This window comes from Nelusetta ayraudi, unplaced genomic scaffold (genome assembly GCF_046127955.1).
Source record: "Nelusetta ayraudi isolate G7.1 ecotype Tasmania unplaced genomic scaffold, CSIRO-AGI_Nayr_v1 ptg000022l, whole genome shotgun sequence".
In the NCBI taxonomy this organism is placed as follows: Eukaryota; Metazoa; Chordata; class Actinopteri; order Tetraodontiformes; family Monacanthidae; genus Nelusetta; species Nelusetta ayraudi.
This window is the reverse complement of record NW_027466072.1, coordinates 1,560,369-1,578,778: the sequence shown is the minus strand read 5'-3', so window position 1 is coordinate 1,578,778 and position 18,410 is coordinate 1,560,369. Positions and strand designations below refer to the sequence as shown.

At 42.9% G+C, this 18,410-nt stretch overlaps 3 protein-coding genes across 3 annotated transcripts in view; 1 reads left to right on the top strand and 2 right to left on the bottom strand.

The window, feature by feature from the left end:
- Nucleotides 1–18,410, bottom strand: part of tnfsf10l (TNF superfamily member 10, like) — a 319,815-nt gene that overhangs the window by 154,791 nt on the left and 146,614 nt on the right. The window lies entirely within an intron of this gene.
- bmp15 (bone morphogenetic protein 15) lies at nt 3,813–6,793 on the bottom strand. Its single transcript, XM_076028014.1, has 2 exons — nt 6,634–6,793; nt 3,813–5,831 (listed from the first exon to the last, which is right to left on the bottom strand). Exons 1-2 carry the CDS (start codon nt 6,761–6,763, stop codon nt 4,843–4,845), a joined length of 1,119 nt encoding a protein of 372 aa, XP_075884129.1. The 5' UTR covers nt 6,764–6,793; the 3' UTR covers nt 3,813–4,842.
- The window catches only part of shroom4 (shroom family member 4), a 54,630-nt gene continuing 45,804 nt past the window's right edge, over nt 9,585–18,410 (top strand). Inside the window, exon 1 of the mRNA XM_076028029.1 lies at nt 9,585–9,936. Within this exon, the coding sequence (XP_075884144.1) occupies nt 9,814–9,936 (123 nt within the window). The 5' untranslated portion in view covers nt 9,585–9,813. The remainder of the gene's footprint in view (nt 9,937–18,410) is intronic.

Sequence of the window (18,410 nt, the reverse complement as noted above, 5' to 3'; positions counted from 1 at the left end):
ATATATTCCAATGATAAAAGGCATTCCTATTAAAATGTAATTAGAATGAACCTACAGCAACTTATGATTAATCACTGAGATCTGAGATTTCAAGTCAAGTCTGCAACGTCCATCCAGCCTTTTGAAGGATTCAGATCCACTTCCAAGAAGCAAGAGAGTGTTGGTGCGTCAGGTTATTTTTGGATTTCTGTTCCAATGTTGCGGGAGCAATGTTTCTCTTTGACACCACGAGTTTCAGATCAGAAATGAAAAAAAAACATAAAATCATTTCACAAGAGTCAGAAAAAGAATTCCTGAGCAAATTCCAATTTTGCGCAACCTGTAGGGTCAATCATCATTGGATTTGGCTGAAGTTAGAAAATTCACTAAAGCAACAAAAAAACAAAACAACCAAACACGTCAACGTCTATTTGAAAATCTAAAGAGAGAGGGAGTCTCAACGCTTTGCCACTGAAGTGCAAAAAAACATAAAAGCGCTCAATCTTGATCTTAACTTTCCAAGCTTGCTTCAAGTAAAAGTGGATCGAGCCCAAAATCAATCATGTGACCCGGCCTGGATATGAAGACAGTCAGTTGTGTTGAATCACAGGTGGACGATCTGTTGCTCCAACATACATGCATGGCACGTTACAAAAAGTCCTTTCAGTGTTGCGTGAACCTGGAGGAGAAAATGGGAGCCTCTGTGCACTTGTTTAGTTCATGTCAACTGGGTTAGTAAGACAAAGGTGAGCGAAACAGCTGGACCGTCATTTGAATGTAAAAGGCAATTAAAAGAACCAAAAATTCTGGGGAAAAAAAAAAAATCGTCAAATGTGTCGTGACACGACAAATTAATTGGGATAAATTTTAGTAAGAGTTCTGTATTTGTATGACCTCTCAAAAAATAAACTCTGATTCATTCCCTGTCACACTTAGTTAAAGTTCAGTTGAATTTAACCAAATTCCACAAAGAATCACACCTCAGCGTGTGATTCCTGGAAAGACGGTGATTGCTGAAGGGCCTCTGCAGGAGCACCAGGCTGACAGGAACCGCCGCATTGCATGCACCACAAACATCTGCATCATACATTACCACCACACATGACTCATCCCGTTAAAGTTAGCAACTGCTGTGCAACTGCAGGGACAAAGGATGCTTGTGATTGCTGACATAAGAAATCCAAACAGACTGTTGCAAACAGTGTTGGCTTTTACATGTTTTTTTTTTGTTTTTTTTTTAAATTGTTTTTGTTTTAAGGTTCAGGTTTTTAAAAACAAATACCAATCAAAACCACATATTCTACATTTACACCCACTTCAACTGTGTTTAAACTTGGAAATGACCTACTTATACATGGGAAAAGGGGGAAGTAAGTGAGTGCCAAACAATTGACATTTAAAAACAAAAACAAAAAACAAGATCAAAATCAGAGTTGAAGTTGTATGTTGTGCAGCATTATTCGGCAAAATTATTGCCATTTTAATGGAGAAGAGAAATCAACCAGATTATTAGCCCATTAGGAAGACGGACGCACTCATTAGTACTTGTAATTATAACTTTCAATTAAACTCTGCGGTCACATTTGCAACGGCGCACCCGTAAGTATCAGAGAATCCCCAGTTAGTCCACCTTGTGCAACAGCTGGACTTTAAACTTTGATTCTGCTGAAATGTGAGGGAATCATGCTCTCTGATAAATGGATCGAAAGTTGGCCGGGGACGTGAACTGATTTGCTGAATTTCAGTCCACGTGTTCACTGAGCGCGAGGCACGCAATGGAAACCCAACAGCAGCCAGTTTGCCGAAAGTCCTACAAATGCAGTGAGGCCTTTGGCCCAAACCTGCAGTCCCCTGATATATACAGTGAAAATATACAATGAAAGTTTGTTTTTTTTTCTCAAGCAGTGCTACTGAACAATGTTACTGTAAAGTCATCCCCACACTTTTTACACTTTACTCAGCCAATGTAGCTGCATGACTCAGATTACTAGTAGTTCATGTGTCGTTTGTGGTTTTGCTTGCTTCCACCCTGACATGGCGGCGGTGAAGATCCATCCCTCTCGTTGATGGTCAAGCTTATTTCTGAGGCCGAACCTTCCACTCAGTGGAGTCTTACTGTGGTCGAAACCTCACTGCCAGGCTGTGACGGCAGGATCACTCTCCTGAAAGCCAAGTGTGGCTTTGGAAAAAAAAACAAAAAAAAAACTGCTAATCGCTGAGTAGGAAGGCCTTGAGTCCAGCAGCAGATGCCAGAATCTGTAGATGGTTTGTATTCCAAATAACTTTGAAGGACCACGAATGACGTCATTCATGACTGCAACCACACTCAGATTGAATTGTCCTACTGAGATCCATCATAGTAAAGTTTCACCACATCAGGATGATCTGAATCAAAATGGAATGCAAACCCCACTACACTGATGAGGTGAAGACTCATGATGCATGAGGAAACTCATCTTTTCAGAAATACATTTGGCCACAACTCAGCAAATCAGCCAATTTTCTCTTGAAACCATATTTGCAAACAAACTTTTGGAATGAAATGCAAACAGCAAAAGAACTGGACGTTCCAGATTGCAGGTGGACTGATTTGTTATTTTGGAGCGTCATTTCACAACAAACACACGCTTCTTATCACACACAAGATCCACAAATAGAACCTGATAACTCTCTGTAGTGACCCATCCTGATGCTGTCCCTTCTATCCACGTGTGGCTTCATGGGAATCAGTGTTGTACCCTGTGTGTGATGTAATGGTTTGATCTGTCAGCAGAGATTTGAAGGAGGTCAAAATTAACCCCAAACTGACAAACAATAGCATTTTTTTTTTGTCTCTCAATGAACAAGAGAGCAATGCAGTACCCCAAAGTAATACACAATTACAATTATCTCTCTGTGAAATCAACATGGCAAAGGCTGATATTAACGTACAGGTTCCAAGTTGATTGTTGGCGGTCGCCAACAGATTGCTGGGTTTAGTTCTGATACTTTGCAAAGTGCCGCCTTTTAGCAGTCGCCTGTGCTCATCCAATCGCAGGACACATACACACATATCTAGCTGGCCTTGATGTTGCAGATTCCACATCTAATTGTCCATCACCAACTGACTGTATCTGTTCACTGACAGCAGAAATGGACCAGCAGTGTTGATTCTGCTAGCTTCAGGCAGAATTCATCGCGCCTGACAATGCAAGCTAGCTGAAATATGATCAAACTCTGCCATAATATAACATATAACACTGGAAGCAACTCAACCAAGTGGTTTATGACATGACTGCAACGAAACAAACATTTTTGTAACTCGGCGACCAAACTGTACTTAATCGCTTTTCAAATTTTGACAGAATTCAATGAAATCCGTCACCGACGCTCGCTGTGCGTTATGCTAGCTCCCACAATGCTTTGCGTTCACCGCGGGGAATACGTCATTGATACCGGCGACACGTTGAGAATCTATGGAGTTGCGGGTCGAGTCCATGGATGTACTTGAAAAGGTTCAAAGTCATCCACGTGTGGGCAGTGTTGTCTGTGTCGCGAATAAACCGTTGCCGCAGCAGCAGCAGCAGCAGCAGCGTGTTGCTTTCACCTGGCTCGTGAATGCGATTTGTATGCACGTCACGTGGATCTGGTTGTGATTTAGCGATCTACACACCGTCACAAATGTGAAAATTAGAGTAGGTTAAATAAAAGGCCACGAGGTGGTGCTGTTGGAACAGGAGCGGTGACCCAACTTAGACGCTGCACCAACATTAGCCAGAGCACAAACACGGCATCCACTTACTAAATCAGTTGCATTTAGGTGAACTACAAACTGTGAAAACTAGGTCACCCACCTTACTTTTTAATTTTAAAGCCATTGTGTGCCTTTCCCGTGTCACCTTTAAATGCTTGATTGCAACACATAAACATTTACTTAAATTTTTATAGAGTACAAACCATTGCACTTTTAGACAAGTGAAAATGATCAGATTATAGAAAATATGCATTTTATTTTATTATTCATTTTTCTCTGAATACTCTGAATAAAAAATACCAGTACTTTTTTTCTTGCATTCAACACGAGCACCTTTTCACCCGACCATCTTTTCTTAAGACGGGCAAGTAGCAGCAATCTTTCCCCCTCTCCAGGTTGTAAGGACCCTCTCCTTCTATAAATACAAAATTGAAACGCTCAGACCGAAAACAGCAGTAATGCATCATGTAGCAAGACATACAGTTAGAGCAAACACAGTCTACCTCCTTGCCCAATAAAATTATTTGCACCATTGTCTAGAGAATTAGGAACAGTGGAGAAGTTTCAGTGGAATTTTTGTTTCTCAAGAAAATTTAACCATGATGTGTGAAACGCGCAATAAAAAAATATATGAGATGACAGATATGAGAAAGCAAGCATTGAACAGTTGTAAGGAAAACCTCCATTATGTGGCTTTAGTTTTGGGTTTATCGTTAAAGATTTGTTTGGTAGGTTAACTGTCGATCTTTAGTTGAACTATAATATTTTATCAAAGGGGAGAATTTTACTCTTTTTTTTCCCATCTACCCTGAAAACTAACTTTCAACCCCGTTTTTTTTTTTTTTACTTCTGCCTTCGAGTTTATCAGCTGTTGAATGGCTAAAAAAGTTTCACAACATCATTCGGTCAACTTCTGTGAGTAAATGACATTAGGTACGAATGACTGTCGCATCAAGTTAACGGCACAGTGCTTTTAAACAGCCCACAGAACAGAAGCAAAATGGAAAATCAAAACGCTTTCTCTTTGGGTGCTGCCTTTTAAAGTGCTTTAACAGGAACGGCCACGATGTGAAACCACAACAACTTCCTCCTTCTAGTTTGGCTGGTTGGATAAAACCAGTGAGCCGTCTCTAGCGGCACGTGCACGACTCAGCCACCATGTTGTCCAACTCCTTGTACTCCACCTTCTTCTTGTGCACCACCAGCACACTCATGGGCATGTATTTGTTAGGGACGCAGGACGGCGGCGGCACGTCGCCAACGCCCAGGTCGTTGATGAGCGTCTGGATGATGGCGTGGTTCGGGGAATGGTAGCCGTAGTGGAGAACCCTGGGGCAGTCGCCCTGGCAGAAGCGTGGGTTGTACACAGGGGGCGCAATGAAGTAGTGGCCCAGGCCGAGCTCGCTGAAGGAGAGGCGGAAAGAGTGGAGCTTGCAGCGGTTCTTTGGCACGCCGGTGTTGCGTTTCAAGCCGGGAATGTCTGAGATGATGGAGGTGGAGGGTGGCGAGGACACAGAGGAGGAGGACAATGACGTATGTGCATTTCTGAGAGCATCCAGGAAGGGATCTTTAGGTTCTGAACTGGAGTCTTTGGAGCGCCGTCTGCGAGCCAAGGGATGCCAGTGGCTGATTTGCCTCAGGAGGTTCGGCCCCTCAGATCCCAGGAGGTCCCCCATCCAGTCCTTCACCTCCCTTTCTTCCTCCAGGTACAAGAGGAGAGAGGGCACTTCCACATGAGGCTCACTGCTCCATCGCCCTTTTCCTTGAAGGCGAGTCCACCAATAAGAGATGCCACCATCCTCTTGAGCATAGCCCGGCTCGATACACCAGTACAGGGCAGTGAGGGTCAAATGTCCCCCTTCCGTCCTCTTCCCTCCCTGCTGGATGTGTGCCGTTATGTCCGTCTCGGTCCACTGCTCGTGAGGCTCAAGGGCAACCAGGTTATTTTTGCCGAGTGCGGTAATCCGTGCCCAGCAGCGGGGGGCCTCGCGGGCCGCTTTGGGGCTCCACGAAGCGCTGGAGGAAGGTGAAGCCCGAAGGTGGATGAAGGAGGCTCGCACCAGCTCTTCTGAGGGCAGAGTGTCCAGGTTGTAGTGCACTGTAAAACTGTAGTGGTGGTCTGGAGGGGAGACACATAAGATGAGGATTTGATGAGGATCTGTTTCCAAATCCAATACCGGTGCCCTGAATGGAATCTAGCAACATCTATCTGAAAAAAATGTGGAGCCAATTAATAATTTATCTTCACAACTGCAAATGTCTATTAATTGCAAACCACTTGTTGGCAGTGTCTAGTTTTTCGCTTGTAATTTAACTGCATTCACAGACAGCATACAGTACAAGTTACAGTGAAGTGCAAAAAAAAAAAAGTTAGTGTCATTTTATTTATGTGTTTAAAATGCGTCAAAAATTAATTATGAAAACAACAGCACAACCCTTGAGTGGCCCAATAATCTAAAGGAGTGAGATTTATAGTTTGAGTTTCAAACAAGGTTTGCACTAAACCAATCAACCCAAACGGCTGGTTTCACACATCAATTTAAACAACAGATATTCAGGGATTTAAACAAAGAGTTTAAGATACTGTTGGGGGCGGCAGTTCACCAAGTAAACAGAACAAAACACACTCGATGGGATCTTGTCTGCATTTTTAAAAGCTGGTATAGCCTTAAAGTGATTACAGAGAATATTGGAAATATTATTAAGTGAAGCAAATGGTTTATTGCTTAAAAACAACAACAACAACAACACCAATATGAATTAACCTAAATTCTGTTTCAACAATCTTGGTATAGTGAAATGGATATATTTATGCAGCTCACTGTTTTGGCACGAAACGTTAGGCAGTTCTTCGGTAAACTGTCCTTTTACTTATTCATTCATTTATTATTGTTATTATTATTATTTTTTTTTAATATCACCTTTTGATGCAGGCAGGTAGTGCACAGTCGACGCCGAGGGCCTGAGCAAACGCACCGTGTTGGAACCGAACTTCCGGTGCTGTTTGGGCCTTCCGTCCGGTTCGGCCGCGCTACGGTACAAGCTCAGCATAAACTGCAGGTTCTGGTCCGCTTTCTGCTCGTCCGTCAGCGGCCGGTGGTGGTGGTGGGGGACGCGCTGGCTTCGACGGCTGCTCGTCAACGTTTGGTCTGGAGAGGGTGACTTCCGGTTGATGGCCTCACCACCGTTGCAGGTGGACGCCAGCATGGCTATGAAACAGGGCAGCAAGATGAAGAGGAGGAGGAAGAGAGAGGAACGGCTCGCCCTCATCTTTCTTCTAGAACCTCTGGCGCTAGCAGGCTCCACCGACGAGGCTGGAGTTGGCTACCATCCTCCGCACGGCCGACCGCGTGATTTACGGCTTCACCTGCACAACATCTCGCCGTCAGAGCTTGACGATCAACTTCCTGCAATCACCGGTGAGGCCCCCTGTTAAAGCCTCGGCTGTGCGGGAGAATAGCCACGTGATTGGTGCGTTCAACTCGCACCGCATCGTGCGTCCATTAAGTTGCTTAAAAACAACAACAACAACAACAACAACAACAACAACTCTCCCTCCCCACACCCACACTACAGTTGCAATGTTTTTAATTTAACGTTTGATTAAACAATTAATTTTAATATATTAACATTGTATTTACTGATATGCACAGGTGTTAAATTTTCAAATTAAAGTGTATTTTGATTAAATAGCAACTTTTGAGCCAGCAGCCCAATCACCCATTAACATTTTTTTTTTTATGGAGGCTATATAAATAAAATGTAATAAAACTTAACACCGTTTGAGTTTGGTGTTTTTTTTTTTGTTTGTTTGTTTTTTAAAGCAAATTATAATTACACGCCATCTCTTCACAGCTTTCTGGTGACGTTACAGAAAGTTCTCACGTCGAGGACGCGCGTTTCACAACTTGCTATTTGGCGTCACCAAGTGGTCGATTGCGAGAACGCGAGACCTCAATAACACCACAAGGTTGTTCAGTTAACATTTATTTTTTTTTAAAGCTACAAAAACAATTTTAATGTAATTAGCATTGTCTTTATTTTTTGTGCCAGTGCCTAAAACATATACATGTACGGTATATAATACATATATACTGCAACTTATTAAAAAATACTGTTTCTCAAATAACATCTTCAACACAAAAAATTCTGCCCTGTTAAACTCATGCAACACGTCTCCTTTGCAAAGCTACAGCTGCACGTTTCATAAGAAAACAAAACAATACTAAAACTAAACCCTAAAACGTTCTGTCTCGGTCTCTGTATAGATCTTGGGGTTTGCTTGTGGTTTAGGTCCTGTACTCAGACGACTCCCAGACTTTGGTATAGGCTATATTTTCCCCATGGTTGCTTTGTCCATTTCATATGCCGATTGTTTGGTCTCGTATGATTTTAAGCCTGTGCACTCTGGCCACTTCTGTGAGTTTGTCTCAGTTTGGGGGGAAACCACAAGGTCTCTGTGAATCTGCTATAAATGTAGAAGAAAAGCAAAAATACTTTCTTTGGGGGTTATAAAAGCGTTTAAACCCTGATCTCAACACTGGCCACTGAAACCAAATATTACAGTTTAGAGAACAAAAATGTGTTGGAAAGAAATAGCAAGCCTTGTCTTAACTGACCCAAACAAACTTGCGGTCTGCAAGAAAAGTTAAAAGTCTGGGCACACACAACTGTCTTTTATGCTCCATCCGTTTCCCTTGTTTTTCCAAAGGGCTTAAGAGAGATTGTCAGAAATCAACCATCGCACTCATGAGCGACACTGCAGTATGGCACTGCAGTATGGCACGTCAGCGACACGACTTGTTCTGGAAAGTGGGTGTGGGAAAACTATGTGGGAAATGTTGCGAATGTCTGGAAAACCCTTGACAGTACAGACACATTCAAGAGGTTGAGGCTATTTGCCATAAGAGGATAGAGGAGGTTGATTACGTTATGTACATTATAAATTCATACGAAATTGGTCGTGCAAGCAATTTACACAGATTAAACCAACAACTCGCTTGAATAAGATTCATTTTAATTGATTCTGTGCCTAAACTATCTGGATTTCGCAAATCAATTTTCGAGATGTCATATAATTTGCTTCCCTTCCCTTTTAACTTAATTATGTAAAATGTTTGAAACTCATGTCACGTTATTTGATGTTTGCTTCATACTGTGAAAGGTAATAAGAGGCTAAAATAAAGAAAAAAAGGAAAAGTTAGCGCCATGTGTCCTGGATGTTTTTACAATGCAACGGATGTTGAGTCTGCACTTTTGATTGGACGCTACACGACAGTGTCCCCTCATTACTGGTGCCCTTTTCTGTCAATCTGACAGTGACGTCCAAAAAGTGGGAGGTGTCACCTGCCTAACTTTTTTTTCTACAGCGGACTTCAGCAAAGAACCGCCTCTCCTTGCTGCTGATTGGCCACTAGTCCTTGTCTCCACCCCTGAGCCAATCCCTGATCCTGAACGTGATGCCGAACCCAGCCAGAAGCCAATAGAGGCGGGTCTGTGCTGATCTCTGTTGCAGAAAAAATATAGCGGGTCCAAAAGTTTTCCCTAAAGTTTGGATCTTCGTTGAGTCCGCCACTTTTACCGGAAAATGTCAATTCTAGTGTAACAAATTAAAAGCACATACAAATATACTTTTTGAATAAGGGCCTCAGCTTCAGCCTCGGTGGATTCAACACATAGAATACGGTGGCATATATATCTGTGTAGTATTCTAGACAAGGAGTTTTACCACACGCTTCATCTCGGCATTTTATCACTGTTTCTCGAGCTGACCGGAAGTTGGCGCCACTGTACGGGCCGTAAACCTCCAGGAAACTTAACACTAGTTCAAAAGTTCTTCCCTCCCCCTCTCCCACTGACTCCCTCCTTCCACTCATCCATCCATCCATTCCTTGTTGTTGTTACAATGGTGATGGGGAAACCCAGGAGCCGCTACCGGTGTCGCTAGTTAGCAGCAGCTAGCGGTCCCGAACCAGGCTCATTTACTGACAAGCGCCCGAAGAAGAGCGAGAAAAGTCAGAGAAGAAGAGTCCGAGCTGCGCGGCACGTCGGAGCGGAAGGAAAGAAGGAAGGAGGGAAGGAAGGAAGGAAGGAAGGAGAAGATGGAAACGGTCGAACAGCTCGTCTCCTTCCACCACATTCAGGTCCAGTTGAGTGGGGGCGCGCCTTGGGGCTTCACGCTGAAAGGAGGTCTGGAGCACGGCGAGCCGCTCATCATCACTAAAGTAAGCTGCTCACTCAATGCAACAAGTGGCGTTGATATGTGTGTAGTGGAGCCTTCAGCATCAGGCTATCCACACCGTTAACATGGTTAACATGTTTTCCCCTGATGAATTATACATCTATATCTAAACACTACCACTCAAAAGTTCAGGCACACCGGTTTCTTCTTTATCTTTACTACTTTATCTGTACACTGTAGATGCATACTGAAAACATCAAATATGAGACCAAGATATGTGGATTAATGTTGCAAAAGAAAAAAGCGTTAAATACCTAGATATTTTATTTTATATGTATTTTATATGAAGGGATGGCTATTTTAGACAATCTAAAATGTAAAACTTGTTTGAGTTATTTCACACTTTTTGTTTAATACATATTACATATATGTTCATTTATAGTTTGGATGCCTTGAGTGACAATCTACAGTGTAAATAGTGGTGAGAATGAAAGAAAAAACAACATGAAATCAGAAATATGTCTCCAAACTTTTGACTGGTAGCGTATGTCTATATATCTATATTTATAGTTGTCTTCTCCTGGCTCGCATATTATCTGAACTGAGAGTCTGTGAAGAACTCGGAAGGACGTGGTAGCGGCACACTCCACCAAAACAGCCGTTGGTGGTTAGTTTTGCAGGCTGGTCTGTCATCCACAGTCTGCCATGCATGTCCATCCCTGACTTTCAATTCAGCCCGAGAGCCCGAAAAACTGCAAATTTGTCTGAGCTGCACGCTTCCCCGTCCTGTGACTGAGACACACACACATTCCCGCTCCTCCACCTCTGCCCTCATGCTTTTCTGCAGAGAATAAAAAGTTATTGTCCAGAGCTGGAGCAAATATCCTGTTGCCAGAGGACGTCTCTCAGCTGCCACTGTCTCTGAATGAAGAGATCCCAGTTAATGTCATGGAGAGTTCTTTCTCTCTCCTTCAAACCTGTAGATCAAGAGGATTCCCACTGGTCTGCTAAATGGGGGTTCCCTTAGGGATCCCCGCTCAGCCGAGCCTTTGTCTATTTTCTTTTCATTTCATTTGCTGGAGCGCAAAATAAAATGACTGAGACCCCTTCCGAAAGCAGAGCTTGAAGGTAGAAACACAGCGGCCCTCTTAAAGAAAGACTGTGATTTTCTCTGCTGGTTCTATCTTGCTGTGATTTTCCTTAACCCTAAAGCGTGGCATGTCCTTTATACATACGTACAGGTAAAATGTCCTCTATTGTTATTCTTCATCCCAGCCAAGATTTCAAATGTTCAGGTTTATTTTTTCTTGTTGAAACTGATCCTGCAAGGGGATCTCAGTAGTTGGAGGAAACACATGCCTTGCCGCTAACATGGGAGAGGTATCAGTGCACTATGTGACATCACAAAGGGCCAACTACCAGATCTGTGTGTTTTAGCACAATCTTCCAGTAAAACATGGCCAGCTAAAGCATTAAGGGCTTTGTACTCTCACCTCTGGGTAGTTTTTATTCAAGGGTTAGAGACACAACTTATGAAAAACTGCAGTTACAGTGAATGTTACGTACAGTACTTGCAACATTTAACAGGAATGCAGATGTGCACTGTCTGTGATTAACTGGTGTCTCTTCGGAGCGTCGCAATTTGTTTTCTGCCGCCATTTGAGTGACTTGACGTACTTTTCCTAAATGCATTGCTTCAATTTGAAGTGTAACGTGACTTTGTCTCGTCCAATAAAGTCACACGCGCTTCCTGTAAGACCATTCTCACGCTTTCAACCCACAGCACGTGAACTGCTGGATCTGAGCAGGCTGTCTTTGAATTACTGCAAGTAATTATTGGTGTGTGTTCTGCTGGGGTGTAGCGGGGGTTGGTGGTCCATGTGCGTGCGTGCGTGCGTGCGTGCGTGCGTGCGTGCGTGTGTGTGTGTGTGTGTGTGTGTGTGTGTGTGTGTGTGTGTGTGTGTGTGTGTGTGTGTGTGCGTGCGTGCGTGCGTGCGTGCGTGCGTGCGTGCGTGCGTGCGTGCGTGTGTGTGTTCAGTCCAGTGCCCAAGTAGGCCGCCTGCAATGCAACCTCTGCTCTCTGTCAACCTTCTCCCTCAACGTCTTTCGCCCACTCTGAGAAGTCACAGCGGCAGGAGCGGTGGTGTAAATGTTGGCCGGTGTACATCTATATTCACCGCAGCAGGGAATGGAAAAGACTGGCTCAGTCATCTGGAAACACACACACACGCGCACGCACACACACACACACACACACACACACACACACAAGCAGGGTCACACAGCCCCTGGGAAAATGTGACTGGGTCTGTTAAAGGAGATAAAAATCAAACTGTGTTCTATGGCTGTTTTGTGTCCAGACCTGCAATAACGTAGCCGAGGCCTTGAGTGCTGCATGGGGAGCGGTGGTACTGAAAAAGTGTTTCAAGTGTTTAATGATTAAGTGTGGACTCCTGGAAGGAAAGAGGTAAAAGAGGGGGAACACACACGGGGAGTGAGGTTGACGTGTCGATAAGCATCTATACGCGTACGTCTGTGTGTGAATGGTAGGTGTGCATAATGTATTTTAAATCCAGCAGGAGCCTGAGAGAGTTTCCTCGGGCCCCCACTCAGCAGAGGTTTAGTGTCCGTGCAGACCACAGCTGAATGCAGCCTTAATCCTCTCACTTCCGAGAGAGCAGAGTGCGTGTGTGAGTGAGTGTGTGAGTGAGTGACTGAGCGCCCAGAGAGACGATACAAACCGACTGTGAACTGTTTTAATCTTTATTTCAAACCCTGCCCCAAAAGAAACAATTCAAATGTGGATGTGCAGCACACATATTGTTTACTGTGTGTGTTTAGTTTCAATAGAGTTTAATTTGCTTTCGCTGCCTCTCCTTCTTCTGCTAACCTTTAAATAGTCAATTGCAACTACTGTTGATGAAAATGAGAAATGCATTTTATCGCAATTACAACACAACAGCCACCACAACATTCCCACCCGATTGAACTGTGTCACTCTGTGCACTTGAGTCTGCCGGTGTGCAGATAGCAATGTTGCGTTGATACAAATATGCCACTTTTTCTACGTTTGTGCAAAGTAGCCATCAGTGTTTCGATTGTGCGAATAGTACGCTACATTTGCAACACAGACCTCTCCATGTAAAAGCACTTTGGGCTGAGGGGCATTCAAAATTATAAGACATTTAGGACGGAAAAGGACACTAAAGTTAAAAAAAAGTTGCTCATGTGCCCCCAGTTTGAATTTCCAAGAAAAGGAATTTTGTCATCCGCAGTGTAAAAAGTCATATAAATCTCCATTCCAGTGGAGGAATAGTGATGAAGTGAGATGAACAAAGGCTAACTGGCAGTCTTTTTTTTTTTCAGGCATATTAATTATTTTCTTAGCGATAAAAGTCAACCAAACATTTGCTTCAGTCTCAGTTTGAACTTTAATGCTTTTCTGAGTTTTATTTGGTCAGGTTTTTCTCCATCCATCCAGACGCCTCCTGGCTCCTGTTTAGGAGGGTTGTGGTGGCAACACACATTTCAAATTCGCTTTCACCCTGTATCTTGGCACAAATTTTTAAAGTGTGAGTCTACCATTTTGGTCGGCACTGTTGGCTAGTTAGTGTGAAGAAGACGGAAAAGGCACACGGTTGGGCAAGTTTGCCCTTCTTGGCAGACTTTAATTTTACAGGGAGTGTGTTTGAGTGGCCCTTTGAGACGGTGCACGCGGCTCGAGGGGGAAGGGCGGCTCTCCAAAGTTCCGAGTCGGAGACGGAGGAGGGATATAAGCCATTTGGTCAACATTCCACCAGGAGTATAACAAATTAGCACCACAGGGTGTGTGCATGCCATGGCTGTGGAGATATTGAACATAAGTGTGTTTTCCAATGCTAGACCTTCAGCCAGGAAGCCTTTAATTTATTTATTTTTGAGTCCAGTGATTGTCTGATGACAGGGTAGGACCGTGGTTGGAGTTGCTTATCCATATAAATGGTGAGTCAACAGGTTTTCTATGAGCCTCTGTTCAGACGATAGGAGTCTTTATTGAGATTCTGGGTGAGTTTATATAACAAAAAAAAAAAATAGATGAGAGATCTAAAGAGGAACCTCATCATTCATGTTGTGCTTACTGGGTTGAGCAACAGAGTAAAATCCCCACATCTAACACACGCACACGCATGCGCACACACACACACACACAAATAATTCCAGAATACAGTATTAAAGATTTATTTTCAAGAGCTAATGTTTGGTTTTCTTCTTATTATTATTATTATTTGCCAGCAGGTAGTATTTTGAGAATGAAAATCACTGCACATGGACTTATTCATGTATTCTAGGAAAGTATGCGCACGTTGTGAGCATTTATTATGGAGATAGTTTTTTTCTGAATCAGATTTATGACCGAAAGCTTAATCATCGACACTGAAGCAGATTAGAGGTAGGTTATAGCATTTAGCAGTTGTTGCAATAGTTGATACCACGCCCCAGAGTGCTGGAGAAGCTGTAATAGAACATGGATGGATGGATGGATGGAGGGATGGATAAAAATTCAACATTTAACATTTTCCTCATCCATTTATCAAAATCCCACACATCTTGCATGAGCTTTCATGTGATGGCAACAAGTCGTGGGAGGCATGTCGGGGCATGCCTCTTTAGAACATGTCAACCAACCCAAAGACATATTTAGGCTCATTTGCCATTTCAAACTCAAGTAGTTTCAAGTCCCGAACTTCCTGGTGGATTTCGAATCCTTTGTAAAATGAGGCCGTGGTGATGATGTGGTTGCTTCTCTCCATTGTTGTGTTTGACAGAGCCACTGCTGCTGAGCCCTCGGCTCACTTTCAAGTGAGTCCATGATTGACTTGTCGCACCCCATGGACATGTTTCTGCGACTTTGTTTCTCCTCAGAAAATGTTCAACTTCCCCCGGGGGTCCAAAACAATGAATGTCATTCAGAAGTGGTCAAAAAAGAAATCCATCATAAGACATTGAAGGAATTTGTCAACGCTTGACACTCAGACATTCGTCTGAGTTCTTCTGGTTACAAAATACCATCACTTTTTAAACTGTTGTCCTCTTGGTTTGATGGATGCCAGAAGGTTTTGTCCCGACTCAAAGTGTTTTCCCACCAGGCGGCTGCAGACGTGTTCTCGACTTATCGTGGAGCAGTTTGACTAAATCCCCCTTTTGCAAAGCCAACAGAAGCACACAAACAATTGGACTTTCCATCCACTCAGTTGTACCGTTGCTCTTTTTCGGTCAGTCAGGATGTGTAGTTATTGTGACTGAAGACAATTGTTGTTCAGTGAAAGAGGTAGCAAACCACTGAGGCGGCTTATGTCGATTTGGTCTGTATATTCTGCAATACCTGCGTTCACATGACCCCTACAATTGCTAAAAACCTAAATATCGCAATTAAGAACAGGTAATGGAAACACCTCAACTTGGAAAAACCTCTCAAATATGGCTAAAAGGTTGTGACGCCATGTCAGCGGACGTGACATACGGGGTCATGTGACCAGTTCACTATGTTTGTGAACATATCCCAAGGATGTCTGTGGAGGTTCTCATTCGTCCAGGTCATTAAGTTGAGGAAACCGGACTTCAATCTTGCAATCTTCAAGACCTTCATCTGAAAGGCTTCTTCAGAACTGAGGTTTGGACATTTGGGTGCCCACCTTCAGTTCTGAAGAAGCCTTTCGGATGAGGGGAGAAACGACTTCAAGATCGCAGGAACAAGGCCAGTTGCTTTAACTTAACCCTTCTCCACATCCCAAGGATAAATTCCCCTGCATTGGTGCAATCTTTAGATAGCACCAACTCACGTGGCGCCGATGACCTCGCGCTGAACGCAAGCAGACAAAGAATGTAAGATCGCAGTAAATCAGGTTGCATTCCTTTTGAATATGAGGATCATTAAAATTGTATCTTTGAATGTCTTCAGCCTTTTGATATCTCGCCCAAGTCTTTTGAACAGATGTCTGAGCATTGAACATGTTTGTTTGATTTTGTGGTTATTCTTGAATCTATTTGGCAACCATCTCTTGCACTGAAGGCATTCCTTACAGGAGCCAGTAGTGACCAATTGTCACAAGACCAACAACAAGCTTTTACACGCTCTCCTTTTAAAAACCGTTGCGATGTCTGATACAGTTTAGGTGAGTTTTGTCATTTATTTTGACAAATGTAACCAAATCCAAATACAGTGATGAATATTTTGATTTTGTTGTATTTTTTTGTCCATGATTTAACTAGCATCAGTTCAAATAATGTATTTTTATTCGCCATCAGTAAGAAAGGTGGTCACACGTTTTTTTTTTCAAAATTCCTGCAGAGTGTGTTTAAAAACACTGCGAGCAGTCTGGAGTTTGATTCTCCCAACAAAGATGGAGACGATTTGATCTTTGTCTTGCCTGCTGCGGACAGTAACACAATTCTGGGGGTTTTACAAAGAATGTTTAGACACGTGGTCAAAGGTATGCACCCAAAAGTCCTCTATTGTTGTTGTTGTGTGTGTGTGTGTGTGTGTGTGTGTTTTTCCCCACATTCCATTAAAGGTAGCTGCCAGTAGCTATCTGCTCTGTGGGGGGTTGATGGAGATGCCATCAGATAGAGATGCTATTGTCTCAAACCGCTGTGTGTGTGTGTGTGTGTGTGTGTGTGTGTGTGTGTGTGTGTGTGTGTGTGTGTGTGTGTGTGTGTGTGTGTGTGTGTGTGTCCTCCTGTATCCTCTGCTCCAACTTTATTTTCCAACTGTTCTCACTAAGCAAAAACACATGTTGTGCCGCAACATTTGCGTAAACGGATGGAAGAGACGGGAATCGCAGTGTTCATGTCTCCAACATGTTGCACTGACATCTGTTCATCTTGCAGCGTTTAGATAAAAGCCGTCAAAGGCTGTTCCCAAATTAGCTCAATAAAAAAATAAAAAAAATAGGCTTAATTTTGTGTTTTATTATCAAGTCATTTTTACGTTCAATTAATTTTTTACTTTTGTAAACTGGGAAGTTTGTGCGTGTGTGTGTATGCGTTTATGTGTGTGCCAGGGAGTCGCTGGAATGCCCATATCTCTGATCTTTGAAGCCTTCAGCTATTTTCTAAGGTCATGTCTGCAGGCGCAGACACAGACAGACACACACATGCGCTAAAAAAAACAGCCTCTCTTCTTTGTATTTATTGGTAAGCTGACCTTATGCACACAAACAGAAAAAAAGTGTTGTGATTATTTCAGTTTGTGTGATTGTGTGTGTGTGTGTGTGTGTGTGTGTGTGTGTGTGTGTGTGTGTGCTTGTTTGAGGGGCTGTTAAAGTTGTGACCAAAGGTCACAGCAGTTGTTATTGTTTTCTGCCCAATTCTCTTGGAAACCCTTTAGAAAGCCCCTGTAAAGCCCTCACAGTGAGTTTGGAGACACACACTCTCTCACACACACCTCAACCTTGATGTTATTTTATTCTCAGATTACACTGAAATGCATTTCGGTGTTTTTTGAAAGCCCTGTTGGATGTTGGATGCTGATTTGCAGAGTTTGATTTAGATTTGCCTTGAAAGAAAAACTGCTGCTGCTTCTCATTCCTGCAACAGCACCTTTACGGCGCCTTTACCTTTACAGTCATCTGGAAGTATTATCCTAAATATTTGAGTGAAAGGCCTCAATATAAAGTTTTTATGACCGTATCTGATGTTTGTGGATTAATATTTTTGACCTAAATGTGAATTTCCTATAGCAGATGCTGTTCAGACATCATCCTTCCATTGTCTGTTGCCACCAATAACTGTATCACCTTACTCCATACAGGCTTTCAGGGTTTGATTTATCTTAAAATGGAAGCCAAAATTTCGGCTTCACTTCCCCCACCTGCTGACTGTTGAACAGTCTGATCTCCATCATTCCAATTCCTGAGGAGTAATTCTTCTCCTTCCTTGTTTCTGGTTTCCCCCTTTGCCACAATGCTGCCATTAACTTTAGTGCCTCTGCTTGAGAAACACTTTCCGAGCGATAATGTGGGATTACGATGGGACGTTATGAGCGCATTTGTTGTGTTTCCCTGCCTCTGTTTTTTTATATATTTAGAGTTTATTGCAACACACCCATTCTTTTAAAACCAAAGAATGCTCGACAGGCGGGCACATGTACAACTTGCACCATGCAACATGCTCCTCTACCCATATATTCTTCTTTTCTTCTCTGTCTCTGTATCTTTGATGACATAGGTGTATCGACATTTTACACATAATAGTGCCTAATAAATTGAATGTCAATAGCTGCGTTTCCAAAACCCCTAGAATTGTGCAAAACCCAAATATCGCAATATCGCTGGTAATGGAAACACCTAAAACAAAAAACAAAAATGTAATTCTCGTAAAATCTCGTCCCGCGATCTTTTACAAGAATTACGGCTTCTGCGCTTCACACCGTTCAACGGAGACACCCGCAAATGGTGATTGTGCTTTGTCGAAACAAGAAATATCGCTTTTATTTTGAAAAAAAATAAAAAACAAACTGTAATGGAAACGCAGCTACTG

What these genes read in the sequence shown, in the direction of transcription:
- bmp15 (XM_076028014.1), bottom strand. Translation starts at nt 6,763, where the DNA reads ATGCTGAGCTTGTACCGTAGCGCGGCCGAACCGGACGGAAGGCCCAAA. An exon ending in CTACCTGCCTGCATCAAAAG is followed by an intron (nt 5,832 to 6,633) that starts GTGATATTAAAA and finishes TCTCCCCTCCAG; the next exon opens with ACCACCACTACAGTTTTACA.